The following is a 19,694-nucleotide window of genomic DNA, read 5'->3' on the forward strand; positions in this document are numbered from 1 at the left end:
AAAATTCAGTGCATAACAACAGTCCTTTTATAGACTCCCATGGTAATGAAGTGTGTGGAAGCAGCCCTTTCCTAATCAGTTGTGAACCTGTTTGCCAGATGCAATCAAATGAGAAGGAAGTTTAGTGAACCCCTGGGGGGATGAAGTTCCCTTAGGCTTCCCATGGTTGGGTGAAGACGTGGAAAGGAAACTTGTGCTATGTGTAAGTGTCCAGGCACAGGGAAGCCTGGCATGTGACTTCATGCACAGAGTGCATGGAAAAGCTCCAACAGCCCCAAACATTTCCAGCTGGTCTCCAGATCTATATCAAAGAAGAAGCCAGCTGAAACCACATGCTTCACTGTGCCCACTTAGTGCCTGGGGAATAACACACGGAGAACATTTTCTCTTGAATGCTTCTGATCATTTCTAATCATTAACTCAGAAATGCTGAAAGGTTCAGAGAAGGAAATGCAGAAAGACTCTCGGTGTGACCTCAGGTCTGGCATTTGGCAAATCATAATAATGAGGCAATTATGATTGATATGGTTTAGTTTTTATGGACCCTGGTTAAATGTCATTCATTTTTTTTTAAGTGTAAAGAGCACTGAGTTACATCATACCCTCATGAAGATGTCTTTAAAAATAATGCCCCTCCATGCCAGCTGTGCTGAGGTGTGGTAGGACTGTATTTGCACTGCCTCTGGTAACTCAGCTCAGGTCTGTGGCTCAAACAGCTCAGACTTGCGCATTTGTTTTCTTTCTGGAGTGGCCAAGCCTGAACTCCCCATTGGTCCTTGGAAACGCTGAAACTCTCTGCCTAGAGAATCCATCATCCCATTCCTGATGTGCGCCAGAGCATGGACCAACCTCCAGGCTTTGCCAGAGGCCTAGAAAGGGGGTCAGATAGCATGGACTGAGGGGTGCATTTTGAACCCTGGGACTTCTGAGCAGATCACAAGCAGCTATTGCTTATTTTGAGGAGAGGTATAATTATCATTCCTATCCAATACAGAGGAATTGTAGTCACAGAAAACCATTTTTCCCATTGTCACATTTGAAATGAATGACAGTCTCTAGCTCTATTCATGACCTTTGGCTCTTGGGGAGGCTGTTCCCTGGCACCCTTCAGCAGTGTTGCAATTCTCTGTGCTCTGGTAGGTGGTCTAGAGGGATGCTGCTATGATACTTTTTACAAGAGGCTGTAAATGATTCACTACTATTCAAGGGTATTTAAATCTCATGCTTCTGGCCCATCAACTGGAGCCAGGCAGAGCAGAAGGAAATTCCTACACATGCATTTTCTAAACCCACCAGGTTGTGTGGGCACTTGTTTTTAACACTTCTACAAGTGGGTGTTCAAGGCTGGGCAGTGCCAGAGGTAGCTGTGATGCACTGGTCTGCACAGCTGTAATGGTTTGGGTGTAGCTGAAGGGAAGAAGCCTTGCTTTGGCTGTGTTTGAGTTTCAAACCTTCCTTTGCCAGGTCTGCGCCCTGTCACTGGCACAGTATGAGGAATCCTCTGTCCTGTCTCAGGCTGTTGATCCACACTGCAGGCTGAAAATGCCGCTGCTGTTCACATCTCCCTCAGGGAAGCTGTGACTGAGTTCATGTTTGTGCCTTGCCCAGCATCCTGCATTGACAAGTATGTTGCCTTGTAAGGTACTGGGAGGGAGAGACTTCCAGTACTTGTACTTCTACAAACAGCATGAGGTGCTGGCACCTCAGGATGGGACTCTGGGCTCTTAGCACATGCATAATGTTGGGGACTGTTAGTTTTAGGTCAGAGGTTGGACTCGATGATCTTGAGGTCTCTTCCAACCTAGAAAATTCTGTGATTCTGTGTGATAATGTGCTTGGGTCTGGGATGGGCTCATGTGCCAAATGGGCCTCCAAGCCTGTTCAGAGATAGGCATCTCTTGTCTTGCAGAAGATGAAGGGTGAATAATCTAATGACTGATTTACCATGCAAGACATTTAACACCATTATGAATTTTGAGTTTTGCAGTAAATTATAAAATAGATTACTAAAGACAAATAGATAGCAAGCATTACTATTTAATTATATTAATATACAATTATTATTATGTAAGTTATAAATATTTCTATAAATAAGTATATAAATATATTTAAAAGCTCATCCTTGTATGCAAGAATAAATATTTATTAGTAATCCACGCAATAAGGTGTATTTTAAAAATAATGTTATTTATATATTGCATTATGTTACTAGAATGTTAATAACTCTTCCCATGAAACACAGGATAGGGAAGAGAAAAGGAGAGACTAACAACTCCCTGCAGTGCTGTGCATAAGAAGTACTTGTATTCATTTTCTGGTGTTTGCCAAGATTGCTGTCTTTGCTTTGAGATGGAATTAAAATAATACAATATATTCATAAATGAAAAAAAAGAAGTGTTTTCCAGAGCCATACAAAGAGGCTGATGCTTCTAGAGGAATAAGAATGTTGTTTGCAATGCTTTTATTTCTATTCTCCTCATTCTGATATTCTTGTCAAGCTTATAAACTTGCAAACAATATAACACAGCTGATGAATCTTGACCAAATTATTTTTATTCTATTTTCAAAGATAACTGGGAAAGTTAAAAAAGAAAAATTAAAATTCGCTAGAATGTCTTTTCTGTTCTCCCAAGCCTTCTCACCGTGATTCACTGGGGAAGATCACAGTGCCAGGAGCACTACGAATTTCTCTGCAGTTGTGTTAAAAATTACAAAGTAAGGTTCATCTGAGACATTAATTAAAAACAAAACCAAAAATAACAACAAAAAATCCTAAAGCTCCCTGAAATGCCATGGCAATTATGTACCTAAATTGAACTTTAATGAGAGTGCTCAATTTGTGTTGGTAATTGTGGTATCTGTCTATTTACAAATGCTATGTACCTGCTGATACGCACAGCTGCTGCTGTACAATTATTGATAACTGTCCTCTAACACTTCAGTGATTGTGTGGCTATGTTGTTTTTTTTGCTCCTAGAATTTTGGCAGCTGGAAATTCACATGCATGTTACTGGAAGTTTGAGATGCTTCTTACAATCTCCCAACAGACTGATGGAACAACTCAAAAATTAAAAGATACTAACTAGCAGTGACACTTACCAGAAGGACCATCCATAATCCCATGAATGAGGTCTCCAGTCCTCTGGCCCAAGGCTGACTGTCACTTGGAAAACTTGAGTATACATCATGTGTGCCACCATCCCCAAGAGACCTGAGAAGTAAGGATTGTACCATGAAACTTTGTGCTATTTAAAAACATCTTTTAATAACACTAGGCAGCTCTGAAAGCTCCGCTAAAGTCTTTATGTTTTTTTTAATGCCTCCTATTCTAACGTGGAGGTGTTTGCAGAGGAAAGGTGTGACTGAGAGCTCATTATTTTACATCATACTGAATTCTCAATTAAGAGAAGAGTTAAAGAAAGAAAACCGTTGAAGAAAATTTTGCACAATTAGCATTGCCTCTAACCATGCTGCTGCAAAACAAGGGTATACCACCCACAAGATATGTCACTTAGCCCACCTCACACAGGCCTCAGGTAAGAGAATAAGGAGAGACATTTCAGTAGGCAAAGCTAGGCTGAAAATGTCGCTCCAAATAGAATGTTATTTTAGCTGAATGATTGTTAAGATTTAAAAATCTGTACTCTCAGAAAACAGTTGGATGTTACACAAAGAATTTAAGTTAATAGCTTGATATTGATATTCCTGGTAATGGGTGGTGAGATTCTATCACAGGAATACTTTTAATGGTACAATGTTGTCATGCTTGCTTTATGACACCTCTGTATTTTTTTCTGAGATAAGTACAATTGAATGAATATTAGGCCATGTGTTAGCTGCAGTTAGATGACATGGTAACCTGAGTTGGCTCTGCCACTTTGCTGACCATCACAGTTCTTCAGCTTAAGCAGAAAAAAATGCCTGTGTTTTTACACTTAGACATCCCCCTCTGAGGAAAAGCAAAACTCTGTTTTCAAGAAGTGGTAGCAAGTGGCAGCTCTGATTCTTGGAGAATTTTCTAGATACAATAGGCAGGGATATGTCTGCTTTAGTAACTACACGGTGCAGCTGAGCTCACAAAAAGCATGGGTCTAGGCAGTTAGCTAAAGGTAGAGTAGGGTCATCCATTTCCCAAACAGACCTTGGGCCTACAGATGTTAAACCCCACTCTGTGCTGCAACAACAGTTGAAGGCACTTCAAAATACCAGTGTTCTGCCACAACAGGGCACATTACACTTTGTCCTTAACTGAAGTCACCATTTACCCATGTCTCTGACCATCCTTTTTTTTTTTCTTTGGCTCTTCTCAACTTGACTCCTGTTTTCTTCCAGAATCTAAAGAACTTCATTAATCTCACTACACGTGTGGGTGATTCAGGGCTGTTTGGGGGGAGGGAAGATGGGGGAATGCCGTGTTTGTGCTGAAGGTATATTAAGCAGGACATTGTTGTAGGTACGTTAAGCAAGACAAATGTCATATTTAATGCAAACAACTGCAGGGGCTGAAAGAAGATATTTTATTACAAGAAGCCACAGTAAATTGCTCAGCTGTTCCGTGTCAGTGTGACACAGTGGAAAGTCAGGAGGTGGAAGGAGCAGCTCACATCAGCAGAACTGAGATTTCAGCAGGGTGGGTGGCCTGGTGGGAGTTCAGCAAGCTGGCACGCACCTGGCTTGTTTCTGGCTGTATTTCATTTCCAGAATTTGTTGGGAGCTGGTTATACTTCTTAAGTCAGAGAATTTTTCTCCAGCTGATGGTTATGCATTGATGTTAAAATTTGTGTCTTGCTGGTCATATACCTTCTGTCAGTAACTTTTCGACCTTGATAAAAGTATTACAGACTACCCCAAGGCTTGTCATAGTCACTTGGAGCCATCAGGAGGTTTGACAAGGCCAGAACTAACTTCAGCAAGGCTGTTCTGTTCTGTTCCATCGTACAAAGATTTAATGGGGGTTTCAATAATGTTCAGACCTCCACTGTATGGGAGGCTGGGATGCCAGTCCAGTGACACAGGTGAGTGGGAGGTCTTAGACAGAGACTGCTGAAATTCAGGCACCAAAGTGAAACTGAGTCATTTATTGCTTTTTCTGCCTAACTGGGGTGGGGATGTTGGTGGACACTTGTCTCTGCTGTCAATGGCATTATGCAATATATAAGATATAGATAATAGATACAAGCTATAGATAATAGTTTTTTTTATTAAGGGAAGCCAAAATCATATAAATGGGATCTTGGTTTTTCATTGATTAATTATCATAGACTCATACAACGACAGTCACCTCCCTTGACCTGCTGGCCACTCCTCTGCTGATGCAGATGAATGTTGTATTTTTATTTTTGCTTTTTCCTCCTTTTCTATCCTTTTCCTCCCAAAATTTTAAAATTTATATTTGGAACATAATGGCATTCTACTTATAAATAAAAATAGAAAGACATGTAGGAAAGAAAGCTTTGTAATTCTCACAAAACTTTAAAAGTTCAATTAATGGCAAAGTGAAAAAGAAACTCCTGTAAATATTGTTTATGATAATTCCACATTGTTTGAAAACTGAACCTTTTTTTTTTTTTTTTTTTTTTTAATCCAAATGCCATCCAAATCTGAAAATTATGCTTTGGTGGTTTTTACCAGATTTTATTTTATCTTTTTTGGTCCCTTCAGGTCTACTTCTGAGCTAAGTTTTATATCATTAACTGTAATTCACAATTTGAGGCAATCTCTGAAGTCTGAGGCTCCTTCACAGAAATGTGCACTGCATGTTATAATGTCTTTCAGCTTGAAATACAGCAGAATAAAATCCTCTTGTGTTGCAGAAGTTCTTTTTGCCAACGAAGTCCATCCAGGAGTGATCACAAAAGCCATCTGTGGATGGTTGCTTCTATAAATCCTGGGAAGTGGAGTTTTTAGACAGCGCAGAGTGAATTGGTCCTCAATTACATGGCTAGATTTGATAACTCTTTTTAGAGAAGTGAATTCCTCAAGTTCATATGCTAAAAGGCTCCAGGTACAGACAGCATGAAAATAGCCTGAACAGTTGCTCTGGAAGTTGCACATGTCCCCACATTATTCTTGGGTTTGCTCCTAAGTGTGATTACTACAACCCTTTCTTGGGGAAAAATAATTTTCAACACTATATATTTTTCATTTCCCATTACCTGAGGGTATAGTAATGGCTGTGTGGGCTGTGGGAGATGCTAATAACTGCATTGCCATTGTGAAATCAGGACTATGTTTTTTTACTTCTCTTTGGCAAGAGACAACATTATAATGCTGTCCTTGCTCCCAGCTTGCAGTGGAAATGTGATAGCTAACCAAGGATAAAAGAGTCTTGTAGCTCCCAGTTTTTATTCTTTCAAAGTTTTAGAATTTTTATTTGTCCATGTTCCCAGGGAAAAAAAAAAAAAGGAAAAAGAAAAAGAAAAAAGGAACATTCATACCTGAAAGCACAGTGAAGACAGCAGCAAAGGCATTTAACTTGAGCCCATCTATTACACTGCTTGAATGAAAGAGCTCGAGGCACATAAGGCTGAATCCAACGATTAACAGCATGATGTACAACACTTCAGATACTACTGACAGCCACAGGACACCTGCAAAGTACAAGAGGAGCAACCAGTCACTTATTTGGTAAATAGTTTCATGAGGTTAAAGTTGATAAAAATTAATTACAAAATCAAGAATATTTATCAGTAATTGGGTATTCCAGTAGATTAAATTTACTAAACAACTACACAAGCTTTGAGAAGTAGAACAGGTGGTGAATAAAAATCTGAAGTACAGAAGGGTGGTGAAGATGCTAGAGAAAGACAAAGCTGTTGCTTAGGATCCCAGCTTGGCCAGAGAACCTCTTTGGGTATACCTAAAACATCTTGTCTCCTGTGACCCAAAATACAGGACAGAGTCCATTTTTCCCCCACTATGTCATGCTTCAGATGGGCATGCATTGTGGTGATAGCACATATTCTCCTAGAGTATATTGAGTTAGTGGGAGATGAACAGTCTTGGATACCTCCTTTTTGCAAGACTGTTCAAAGAAAATGTTTCCAGTCTGGACTTTAAAATATGTATTAGAGCATAGTCTTGGGCCCCATTCTTGGAAGCTCTCTTTCACAGAAGTGAATGTCCTGCTGAATGAATGCTCTGACTTGGGGTGTTTGGATCCACTGCATAGATCTCTGCTGCTCCAGCTAATATGAGAAATGCCAGAATGTGAGCAGCATGGAGCCAGGTCTTTATATTACACCCAGTTGAGCAGCTGCAGATAAAAAATAAAAATAAAATTGTGCTGCCTTCTGTGTTTTCAAACCCCAGATGGGTTTGAAAGGGAGAAGGGAAGAGTTGATGTGCCCTGTTTGAACCTCAACGTTTGTAGCTCTTTGGGTCTGTGCACAGGTAAGTGGTTCATTTTGGTAGTGGCTGTGTGAGACTGATTCATTCATGGTGGATATTACATCTGGATCTTTCAGCACAAAGCCTCTAGCAGGAGTCCTTGAAAGTCAGCAAGCCATGGGGTAAATTTGAGTGGATGGTAACAGATGATAATAGTAAGTCTCTGCCAGATTTCTAATAGCTGTTTCTGCATGAGAATCTGCTAGAATTCCTCAGTACATTTGTTAACCTGATAGCTAGAGAACTCACCTGGAAACAATGAGCAGGGATGGAAAATCACAGCCTAAGCTGTTGAAACATGGAGAATTAAGCATCTGAAGACAATGACTTATGTTAGAAAATGCTATTTGTAACCATAGAGACTACTACAGAATTCACTTATATTAATATGTTCTCTCCTCCTTGGAAGAACATGTGTGGTAATGCATGTAGTTGAGCTTAGCAAATCGGATACACAGTCTCACTTCTATCAAATATTTGAGTGTCCTGTCAATGACAAGGATGATACCAACTCACATTTTGTCTGGGAAGTTACCATTATAATTGCATCTAATTAATATGTGCTTTTAGCTGTTGCCGCCATATACGACCTTTTGAGTTCTTAAACAATGGTACAGGGATAGCCATAAATAAACCTTTTAATTTTTCACAGTGACTTTTTGTGTAATATTGCATCCATCAGCAGTAAACACCTGTTTTTCTCACACCTGTTAGTCAGTTTGCTATCAGGGCAACTGGTAACACTTTTCTGAAAAGAAACAGGAATGAGAGACAGCAAGGGTCTACAGGAGGATTAAAGAGGGATTTTACCTCATTTTGTCAAAACCAGAAGTTTCTGTGACAAGAAAATGATGAAATGCCTTGAGTCACAAAGAATCAGATTATGTAAACCTGACCTATAACCTGAGGCAACATAAAGCCCTAACTAGTTCTAATTCATATATGTCTCAATCCAGCCTTGAAAGAGTAATACACAACAAATCTGCCTGGATGGTTATTTATTCCCTGTATCAGCTCTCACAGATACTCATTACTGGTATCTGCAGACCAGGGTAGTGCTGTGTTAGTGACTGCAGTTCAAGGCTGTGGTGTGGCTTTCCTGGCAAGAAATCCATCCCCTTGTATCAACCCCTTTCCTTGCAAGATTTCTTTCTTCTCCATTTATGCCATGCACCTGATCCCTACTCTCACCCCCCTTAGTCTCATGTCTCTGCAACGATCATTTGCTCTGATCACCTCCAGCATCTTTCCAGGGCATTAAAGGCAAAATAGGCTTGGGTTGTACAGAATGGTGCTGGGCATAATATTGCAGTGTACAGCATCTCCCAGTACCCCTGTAATATTAGTGCTCGCTAACACTGGTAAACTGGGCATTTCTAAGAAAAGTGCATCAGCCTCCTCACACATACTATAACAGTCTCTGGCTTGCTTCCAAATTAAATGCAGATTTGAGATTTGGTGCTGTGGGAATAATAGAAGAGGCCTTAATACGAGGTTCTGATGCTTAGCATTGTTTGATGCAGGCTTATAAAGTAATTACGATTTATTTTCTGAGCAGATGAAAATGTTATTTTCACCTGTGAGCCAGACCTAGATTTATCTGGTAAATGAAACGTGCCACCCATTGTCTGTTTTGTTCAGAATTGTAAACAACCAGCCATACTAACTTAACTTCCAAAATTCTGGTGATTCTTTTTGCTGTTTCTCTCCAGCCTGATTGCTAGTGCTTCCTCCCCATCTTCCAGTGCAAAGGCTTCAAAAAGCTTCAAAACCCATTTTATACAAAGGATGAACTGCAGTTGTCATTCATTCACCTTACAGTGCCTTGTAAGTATTTCAGACTGACTGAAGAAACCAAAAGCTTGGAGGTTTTCTAAGATTTGAGAATGCCTGCCAGAAGCATAGGCATATTTGCATACCACCACCAAAATTCCAATAGCACACTATTCAATAAGCAAGCTAATGCAGTTTACCAGGAGTAGCAGAGAAAAGTAAGCTTCAATGTAAATGTCTTCAAAAAGCCCTCAGAGCCAGTTGCTTCAAGAAGTTGGGAAAGTCAGTGTGGTCTCACTGACCATATTATAATTTCTTTATTTTGGTTTGTGAGGTTTAGTGGATGTACATCACCTGTATATAAGCTTTACTTATTGCCCAACTAGGCAATAAGGGTGTTTGAAGGTGGGTGCAGTTGACACAAGTGTAGTGTGCTTGAGAAATGCCAAGAAACTGAAGAGGTGCACAGTATGTCTGTGTGGGAGAGGCCAGGTTAACATGTCCAGAAGAGCAGTGAGTAAAAGAGCTCAGCAGTGCAGTTTCTGCTGTGTTGTAACTGCTTCACCTCCTCCCATACGCTTTGCTGGGGAAGGAGAAAGTCAGAGGAGGAAGGCACACCTGACTGCGTGGCTGCTGTCACAGGAAATGATTTGGCTTCTCCAAGCAAAGGAGTCTGAGGAACAAGTGCTGCTGAGAGAAATAGGATCCCTCCGGTCAAACAGGGCAAGAGGAGGGGAAGAGCATCTTCGGCTACAGGCTTGCCAAGCTGGTGAAGAGGTCTTTAAGCTAAAGTTGCTGGAGGAGGGGAATGTCAATCTTACCAGTTTAATATCAAAGTCAGCAATGGATGCCCAGAGCCAGGAAGGGGATCAGAGGTCAGCGGGAAAGCACCCTGGAAGAGTAGCACAAAGGAATTCCAGCCACTTCATCCAATAATAGTTTCATTAGGGGCCCGACCTAAGTGCTGCTACATGAATGCATGCAGCAGGAGAAATAAACATGGGGAACTGGAAATGTTAGTTAAGTCTCAATGAGAGATGAGTTTTGCTGTCCTGTGAAACTGTTTTCCAATGAGACACATAGACTGGGTAAGTTTCCTGTGGAAAGCATAGCCAATTATTTCTTCTTCTTTGGGTCCTGATCCTACCTATAAAGGAACTTGATGTCTGACCTTCATGTTTTATTTCATGGTGTACACTGAACATCTACTTTGTGCTTTTTAAAAATCTATTTAATATAGGGGAAGGTAAGTCACACGTAGAATGTTTATACAGGTCTGAATACATTCTGCCCTGCCTGCTTTGATTTTGAATTTAATCTGAAATAATAACATCCTGCAAATGTAAGATGTATCTGGATTTTACATCTTCATGTACAAGATGAATAGAAGCAGAACAGTTGATTTGGGTTATTAATTCAGGAGAGAGTGACTCTGATCTGTGCTGATGCTGATGTCCCACTGCTCTTCTCTCAACTGGAGGTTCATCAGGCAGTCACTTGACATGACTTACCTCCACTTACAACCTCAAATGCCTCCTTCGAGCAAAGTAGATAGCACCCTCTCTTGAAGAAACCTCAGTTGTTCAAGGTGACAGGGAAGAAGCTCTTATGAGTATTTTTCTCTTCTTTTCCTGTCTTCTCTGCTGTCACCTTTTGTGTCTGTCTTAGTACCTATCAGCCTCTGTCCTCTGCTCCAGTGGTTTGTCTGACTTAACTCAGCCTTTGTGAAAATATTTCCTTCAGAAAAGTTAGTGCTTGATTCATTAGGAGTCTCCTACCTCAGTGGTCTGTATCTGAGGGTCTGTATTCTTTCTCTCATGTTTTGGTCTTCATTCTTCTTCATCAGTCTGATGGTTATGTGTGCAAAGAATGCTGCTGTGAGCTCATGTACAGAGCTCACCTAAGATGTGTGTGTTATGCCAAGGACATCCCTTGTTAATGCAGAAAGATTTTAGGTTCTGACTGCCTCTTCCTCATAATGTGCAGCATTAGTCAGGCAGTGTGTCATCCCTTCTCACCTTGCAGGAAATAATAGTGCAACGTTGCAGCAGCAATGTGAGACCTCTGAGGAAAGGAAGGTCTTCTACTTTAAAAAGAAATAAATAGATAAATAAATAAAATGATTTCACTTACACCTTTGTACACACATATTCTCATAAGCACAAGTGTGTTCCAGGATTCTCTGAAATGATACAAAGAATAAGGGATGCTGTCTGTCAAGTCCTCCTCATGTCTTCTGTGCTTTCTGTAGGTTAGCAACAATGTGCTGTTTGCATGTGCCTTTTTGTCCCAACTAGGAGCTGACAATCATCTGTTTTGCTGTTATATCATGTCTCTGTTACATACACAATTTATTTGCTTTCCTATGTCTTCCAGCCTAGTGGCCTGGGAAGCTGCAGATGGATGAACAGTAGGATTTTGATGACCTAATAATCTCAGTACGATCAACACCTGCTATTCTGATACACCTTATCTTGCCATTTCTTCCTCAGGTGCTTCCACACTAACCAGACCATCACCTCCTTGACAGGGTTGCTGACAATGATAGAGTTCCGTTAGTGTACTGTGGGCCACTTTGGTTCTTTGCTCCTGCTTCACAATTTTTACGTGGGGTATGCTGCACGTGGGATTGTTCTGAAGCTCACTATCAGACTGTAGGGCTATTCCTGGAGGCAAGAGGGAATAGCTATCTTCAGGACAACCTTCTTGAGAAACTAAAGCACTGTAAGAACATGACCTGGGATGAGCTGCTCAACTGGAACTTTAGAGGGCAGAGCTGAAAAAAGCTGCTGTTGTCTTTGTAGGTTATCCTGTGGTATGCATCTGGCTTTTTTTTTTTTTTTAAGTAAGAAAAACTAGGGGCCGTTCACAGTAGCCTGAGCAAAAATACATATTGAAGCATCAAGTACTATTTTTTAAAATCCACCGCAATTTCCTATTAAAAGTAAGCAACAGTTGCTGACTCCAACTTTTATATCAGAAAGTTCTGTTTACGTTTACCTCAAGAATGTGAAGAAATTACTGACATGCACTTCTGTGCTTTTTCCCCCACAGCATGCAAAGATGATTCTTTATTGTTTTGTGTTATGTTAGTAAAGCCATTCTCAGGCTTGATAGCAATTGGGACTGAAATACCAAGAATTTGATACCATCTGAATTATATTGTGTGTGGGCTGATAAAGAAGACTTTCCCAGTGTTCATGGAACCACAAAGTTCCATAATTTCATCTACTGTTGTGCTCTTGAGAATAATACAGCTGACAAACCAGTTCTAGAGAATATAAATACACATCTACACTTCTTATCACCCACATTCACATACAAGCAGGGAGTTTTATGCCATATGCTTATGATTATATATTTATTCGTAAATCAGAAAAGTAGATTTTTGTTGCCAGCTCATTATGACAACAGTTTCTCATGCCAGATTGTGAAGTCCTGTCTCCAGATGAAATAATAATATTTAAATCCCCTCCTGGCCTGCTTCTTCATTTTGGCCAGGTCATGAAAGTGACTATCAAAAATCCAATATTAGTGCTTGTTCTCAAGGCAATACAGAGGAGGTGGCTGAGAGAGAAATTGCTGTTAAGAGTTCAAAGCAGTTTTAATCCATAAACATGAGCTGTTTGCTTGTAAAAAATCTCTTCTGGGAAGATCATACTGCTATTCCTGAAGGAGTTTGCTGAGTCATGTTAACTATATTATATGCAGTACAGGCAGGAACTGTGTGCATGAAAATGTTAGTCTTGCATTTTGACTAGTGGCTTGGAAATGTGTTACCTGCCAAGCTATGTGACACTGTCTCCTGATCACCCTGGCATTCCTTGAGCAATGCCCAAGGACCGATAGTCCAGAGTCATTCCTGTGGGCCCTTTCCAACAGAAAATCATCTTCCTAATTGTGGTAAATGTACGTTGACAATATCTCAATGGGATTTTATCCTCCTTGGAAACACCTACTACTTCAGCCTGTGCTCCTTGCTGAAGATGAGATGTAGTTACTGCTTACCAGCCATTCTAATAACAGAACTGCCCTTCTTTTTGTTGTATTCAAGGGTCTGACTAAAACAGCCTCATTTGAACTGTCACACCGTGCCATGCTGTCCCTGGGCGAGTTACAAGACTGGACCATGGTACAGAGAGCCAAAGAGATCTTGAAAAGGTTTACACTTGCCAGGTTCCTCATAATTCAGTGTTAAACATCTGCTCTGATAGTCAGGAGTCCAGCTGAGCTACGATGAGACATAGTCACTCCTCCATCAACTCAGCCTTGATCTGTCTGAGAAAATCTGATGGAGGAGGTGGAGGCTTTGAGTTTTTTCCTTCTTCACACTTCATACAACAAACAATTATGTGCTAGAAACAGTGGAACAGAGTGATGTGTTCTTTGAGATTATCAGACCTGACTGAGATGGCACCCTGGTTCATGGCACCCACCGTGGTCTGCCACAACAGGGGAAATCTAGTTCTCTCTTTAATATTCAATTCTAGAACTAATAGCATAATGCTACTGGTACAGTGACAGCTGTTTCAATGTTCATGTAATAGGTCTTGCTTTTATGGTGAGTGTTCCGTAGACTTAATGGGTTTGGGTTTCTTACACTAGTGATTTTTAAGATAGGCTGTTTATATATGTAGAGAGTTAATTTCTCTGCATTTTTGATCCTGTTTGCTTCATTTCTCCCACTCTGTACTAGCTTCCCCCTATGTTTCTAGACCCTGTCTGTCATTGCTCTGTTTTTCCGGACATGCCCATTATGTTAGAACCAACACCCAGATCTCAAATTAATCTCTCCTCCCCACATTCACTGTGAGAGAGAAGAGAGGAAAAAATATACAAACAGGTACATTTTGTGAAATGCTATGCATCTTATTTGTGAAAGGAATTAAAATAAGCTTAAAATGGTCACATAAATCTCATGCTTTCTCTTCAGTTGCGTTTTGATGGTTTTAGTCATTGGCTCACGTCTGCTGCTCCAAGAGTGGAATTATAAACCAGAAATGTTGGAATGATCAATAAAAAATGGTGGAAGGAATAAACATTGAGCATGCTGTTGTGGCTGGCACAGGGACTCAGCTCTGAGCAGTCAGTCCATCTGTTGGTTAATGCAGTCTCATAATATCAGACCATCTGTCTGCTCCTCTTGTGAGGCAGTGTAAAAGATGTGGGATGAGAGAAACAGACCACAAAACTAAGAGAGTTCCCTCCAAAACAAAGAAAGCTTCATAATCCTGAAAGACATTGGGCATACCTAAAACTATCTGGTATTGTAAAACTAAGGCAGTCAAAAAATACAAAGGAGCAGCACACAGACAAGACTATAGTTTGCAGAACAGGAAAGACCATATGACAAATAAAATCAGCAGAAACTGCTTCAGGAGATAGAAGAAGTGCCAGCTGTTTTGGTTTTGTTTAGCTATAGTTCTTTGCTGGTTTCTTTAATTTCAAAGGTGAGTTTGAGCTGTGAGCTAAATAAACTAATTTTCTTTAGTGTGATGGCATGACTTTGGGCTTGATTCTAAATTTAATCCTGCATAGGACATTGAACAACCTGTGGAATATCTTTTTGCATACATTCTCTGTATCCTAGTGTGAATACAGTAGAGTAATATGATGGGAAAGCTCATGACAACCACCCTAAATCAGGATTATCCCATGTCCATTAATTAATATTTTTGGGTTAAATATTTCCTTTGAAGAACTAGAGTTAGCACTGCTAATGTACTTGCTCAGCACTGGGCTGAGAAATGAGTTATACTCAGAACTTGTGGCTACCATTCCCCACAGCAGAGAAACAATGTTCTCCGTGCCTTTTGAATTACCAGCATGAAAAGCAAGCTTATTTCTTCGTAATGCAAATTTACCTAAATTCTGATCCTAAGCATGGTTTCTTCTTTGTATATTTAATTGGCTCTTAAAAACAACTTACAATTCACAACAGATGTGTCAGAAACCACAAATAAAAGGTTAGCAAGATCTTTTTTTCTACATAACTTTCCTTATACAAGTGCACAGGTACTTGATTGTGTGGGTATATGTGTGTATATATATATATATATAAATACATATATAAAACCCTATTAAAATTATATTAAAATTAATGTAAGCAGGGTATGAAATATTTAAGAAGACAATAGGGACTGTTTTGGGAAGTGTGCAATTCTTACAGGAGAACCAGTTACATTTCTTTTCACTAGATGTAGGTCTCTAGGTGGTCGAAGCAGTTATAGAAAAGCTATCCTCTTTTCTTCTTCTTCATCTACACAGTACACGTGCACACAAAGGAAAAGAAAAAAAAAGAAAAAAAGAAAAAAAAATTTTAATTGGCTGGTTTGAGTTTCATTTTTGTGTTTTCCATCCTGAAATCTGTTCTGTGTTTTCCTTCTCATACAAAAAAGTGTTTCCTATTTTTGACTGTCATTCTCCTCTCTTCTTAAATTTTATCATATCTTTTTTGAGGTGGCACTGGAAAGGGAGGGATAAGGAGTGCACTCAGAGTGCCGTGGGTGGGTACATCATGAATACATGTGGTGGCATGGTGATATTTTTTTGTTATGTTCTTTATTTTCTACAATGATCCTAATATTTCTTTTCATCTTAATCTCTGCAGAGCACTAAATTGATGTTTTCACAGAACTGTCTGTCACCGCTCCAAGAACTCTATCCTGAGGGGTAAAAGCTAATTCAGAAGCCATCACTATATTTGTAAAGGTAGGGTTATTCTTCGTGTTCACCACTTTGCATTTATCAACATCAAATATTATCTGCCATTTCCCCTCTCACTCACTGCAATTGCATTTTTTTTCTACTCATTTTTCTTTAGTGCCATGAATGGCCCATTATCAGCAATAAGCTGTTCAACCATTTTCTCAAGCACTTTTGGAAGAGCACCGGCCCCTGTACAGTTCCCCATGGAGAGATTTTAGCTGAACCTTTCATTTCTTTTAATTAGTGCTTGTTTCTCTTACATTTCCTAATTCACAAGGGTTTTTTTTGTTGTTGCTGTTTGTTTTTTGACTTATTCACTCTGCAAAGATGCTGAGTCTGTGTATGTTAGTCACAGATACAAAGTATCTCCTAGAACCATTGTGAATCAACATTCCCACACCCCTCAGGAATAAGTAAAGAGTTAGAAGTTTCTTGACTAATTTTTCCATGTCCGTTACATTTCTTCAAATTTTAGGCTCTGCATCATATCTAGTGTGACATTTTCTCAGTCTACGTATGGAGTTTTAAAATTTTCTCCTACTATTTTCTTTCTTGTCCTTATACCATCCCTAATACAAAGTTTGACCCTGCTACTGTTGGCCACCCCAATGGGTGATAACTAGCATAGTTCTGTACCTTTTCTCTGAGAATGGAATGGAATCCAATTGTAGAGATGGTGTTGCTTGTTACTGACATTACCTTGTTATTCTAATTCAACTTTAGTGCACAATACCTGCTTTGGGTTTGAGTGTAATCATTGCCGTTACATTATTGTCCCACTAGTTATCTTTCTCCCATCAAATTTCTGATACACTAATTATGTCAGTATCCATTAAAATCAGGCATATAGTTTTCTTTCTTGTTACCCGCTATTGTAGTGCTGGTTTAAAAACATGTATGGATTTAGCTCAGATTTCTCTTCTTCTTTGTTTAGGTGAGACTTTATTTGTTTATTTGTTTGCCATCCTACTTTTGCCAGCTACTTTTTAGTCAATACAGAACTTTTATTTTTTCATCTCTACAGGATGCATTATCATGATCTGTATAGAGGACACACAGAAGGCACCTTCTATCTTTGACAGTGCACTCTATAATTTAAAAAGTCTTCTGTAACAATTCTGAGTGTTAAATACTCACTAGCAATGAACATTTTCTGTCTGTCAGATTTCACCTTGCCTCAATTTTCATGGTGTCTGAAAAGTATTGTTTATTTTATGCATGTGAATTACCCTGTGAATAAGTAGAAAGCAATGCTGTATGGGCAGTTGCTCATGACCTCTTACTTTGTTATTTTTTGGGTGGTATTACTCCATAGATATGACAATTGAAGCAGGTGAGGAATTACAGAGTACTAGCTGAGATTGTACCATACCTGTAGGGATCTTGTCCTGTGAATCCTATGTGAATCCTCTCCTGTGTTGGTGCAACCATCTCTAAACTTTGAGCCAACAACAACCTTTTAGCCTGTTCCTGATGCAGCTTCCCAGTGAGTCTGTACTCCTCAGGCCAGACACCACATTTCAGCACACGGTGCAGGCACTCCAGGTGTTTGGAATGCACATGAGTCATGGCCACACGGAGCACCATCCCGAAAACCCTCAGAGGCACCACATTCCCTGCAAGCCCTCCCTCTTCCCTAGCAAAGTTATTTCAGCACAGATGCCGTCTCCAAGTAACTTCCTCTGTATATATCCCAGTCCTCACTTGGATAGGGAGTCTAGCCAGTTATGACTCTTCGTTCTCCTGATCTCACAGCTGACATTTATACATTTAGGGAAGAATGAGGGAATTCAGATCTCCACACAGTTCTGTGCAAGGGGAGGAACAGGCCTTTACATGTGGTGTCATTTGTCAGATCATTTGGTGGGACATATTGCTACCTTTTGCTTTATACTGTGGTGTTGCTGTTCCCAGGCATAGTATTTGGCCTTGCTTTCTTCCTTTTTATTGTATCCTCCATGTCCTCTTGGAATTTCTCTCAGGCACAGATTTGAAGTGATGGGAGCTAGAAGGTGCACCCAAAAGGGCTGATGAGAGAAGGAAAATTGTGATGGAATGTGTAGCAGCCACAGTGTTCTGGATGGGCACTACATCAGGGAGCTTGACAGAAAGCTGTGTTAGCAAGCTTTGTTTTGAACAGCCCAAAGGGAGAAGAAAGGTTGGAAGGTATATTTAAAAATGGACCAAGGAGCTAAAAACTGCATGCATTTTCCATTCTAACACATAAATGTCCTTCACTAAACAGGTTACTTTTCTTCTTTGGACATAAAAATACTCAGCAGGAGCAAAACTTTGATCACATTTTGTGGAGCAATTCAGGAGCAATTCAGAACTTAAAGATCAGGTAGCAGTTTCCTTCCAACTCCTTTTGGAAATACGTGCTCCCTTGCTACTCACATCTGTAATGAAAATTAGAAAATAGCACAGAGCATGGGACCCAACAATAACTGTTCAGTGATTGCCCATTAAGAATCCTGGCCAAAGTAACCATCCTTGGTTACCACCCTACCATCCTTTATCATTACTGAATGGAAACTGTCATAAAAAATATTTGTGAACACAGAAAATGTTTTTTCTATTTATTACCTACCATCACCAAGCTGATTTTATTAAGCAGATTTGGCATTAACAAACAGCAATAGGTAATAAATTCAATGTTACCCTTAGAAGGTTCTGACAGATTGTTGGCAGCTGACTTAAGTGTAGGGGAGAGCTCTCCTAGCGTGGGTTGCAAATGATTATTTATACCATTCCGTGGGTCTGTTTGCCCCAAATTTTGCTGCTCAGGTTTGCCTCTTTTTAGTAGATGGCACTGGTGCAATATATGCAAAGGCTATAATAGCTGTTCAGAAATATGGTATCCAGCTACACTAGAGATAGATTAAGTTTCCTCTGCTAAGAAGGTTTTAAATATTATGAAGCGGTTTTATACTGACTTGCTGTTAATTGGTGATGGACTCTAGAAGAGACTGGTTACAAAACCAGGCTAAGTTTGTTCATAGACTTCTTTCCAGCATGCCTTAAAAGTGGAAGATGATGTGCTTGGAAGTATTTTGACAGGCTTCAACAACCTGCATTTAGCATAAAAGTTGGTTAGATAGAGGTCTTATTTGGACCAGGGAAAACCAACTGAAAAGAAAACTTTGGGAAGCTAAGTGCCCAGTTGCAGTAATAGCGCATGCATGAATAGAGACATTTTAGACAATTAAAACCTTGAACATCCACTTTTAAGTGGTAAGTTATACCAAGAATGTGTTTACAGGAATAAGCTGAAGTCTTATTGTAAAGATAAGTTTAGTCTAAAAAATTCCAGTTATGCAATGGTCTGTGGAAACCAAAATATGTGAGTATAACTTACCTCAGAAAAAGGCCCTCAGTTTTTACGTATTTGCTGTACGTTATCAATATCTCATTTACTTGGAAGAGGAATCAAGTATCTGTTCCAGCATCGGGTGTTAGTGAATAGCTAACAAGCTTCTGACCAGTCTGCATGCCCTATCAACGTCACAAGAATGTGGAGGTGTTCACTGGTTTCTCATTGCTCCAAAAGTGGGGGAAATCTGTCTCCTGCCCCTTGCCAGCTGCTGAGCACACAGTTTGCCAGCTACATAGTGCTACCACCTTTTCTAAATAGGATTCACTTTGGAGTGGAGAAGTCAGCCCTCTGGAATCATCTGGTCTCAATACATTCATTGATTTATTTGAGAAATACAGGTTCAAGTGTTGATTTCTTTGATCTCTTTCAAAAGGGTATTACAGCATAGGGGATGCTTAGTAACATCAATGCTGAGTGAGAGGATGAAGAAATTAAAGAATTAGGAAGT

The 19,694-nt window shown here is 39.8% G+C and overlaps 1 protein-coding gene and 1 long non-coding RNA gene across 4 annotated transcripts in view; one reads left to right on the plus strand and one right to left on the minus strand.

Moving 5' to 3' along the window:
- The window catches only part of GSG1L (GSG1 like), a 62,606-nt gene that overhangs the window by 18,554 nt on the left and 24,358 nt on the right, over window positions 1-19,694 (minus strand). For all 3 annotated transcript variants that reach the window (XM_068699162.1, XM_068699163.1, XM_068699161.1), the window contains 2 exons: window positions 6,438-6,590; window positions 3,100-3,211 (listed from right to left, as the gene is read on the minus strand). In XM_068699162.1, the coding sequence (XP_068555263.1) occupies window positions 3,100-3,211; window positions 6,438-6,590 (265 nt within the window). The remainder of the gene's footprint in view (window positions 1-3,099; window positions 3,212-6,437; window positions 6,591-19,694) is intronic.
- Window positions 15,398-19,694, plus strand: part of LOC137864732 (uncharacterized) — a 41,713-nt gene continuing 37,416 nt past the window's right edge. The window contains exon 1 of the long non-coding RNA XR_011101608.1: window positions 15,398-15,873. This is a non-coding gene — a long non-coding RNA (uncharacterized lncRNA). The remainder of the gene's footprint in view (window positions 15,874-19,694) is intronic.

This window comes from Anas acuta, chromosome 15, assembly GCF_963932015.1.
Source record: "Anas acuta chromosome 15, bAnaAcu1.1, whole genome shotgun sequence".
Lineage (NCBI taxonomy): Eukaryota > Metazoa > Chordata > Aves > Anseriformes > Anatidae > Anas > Anas acuta.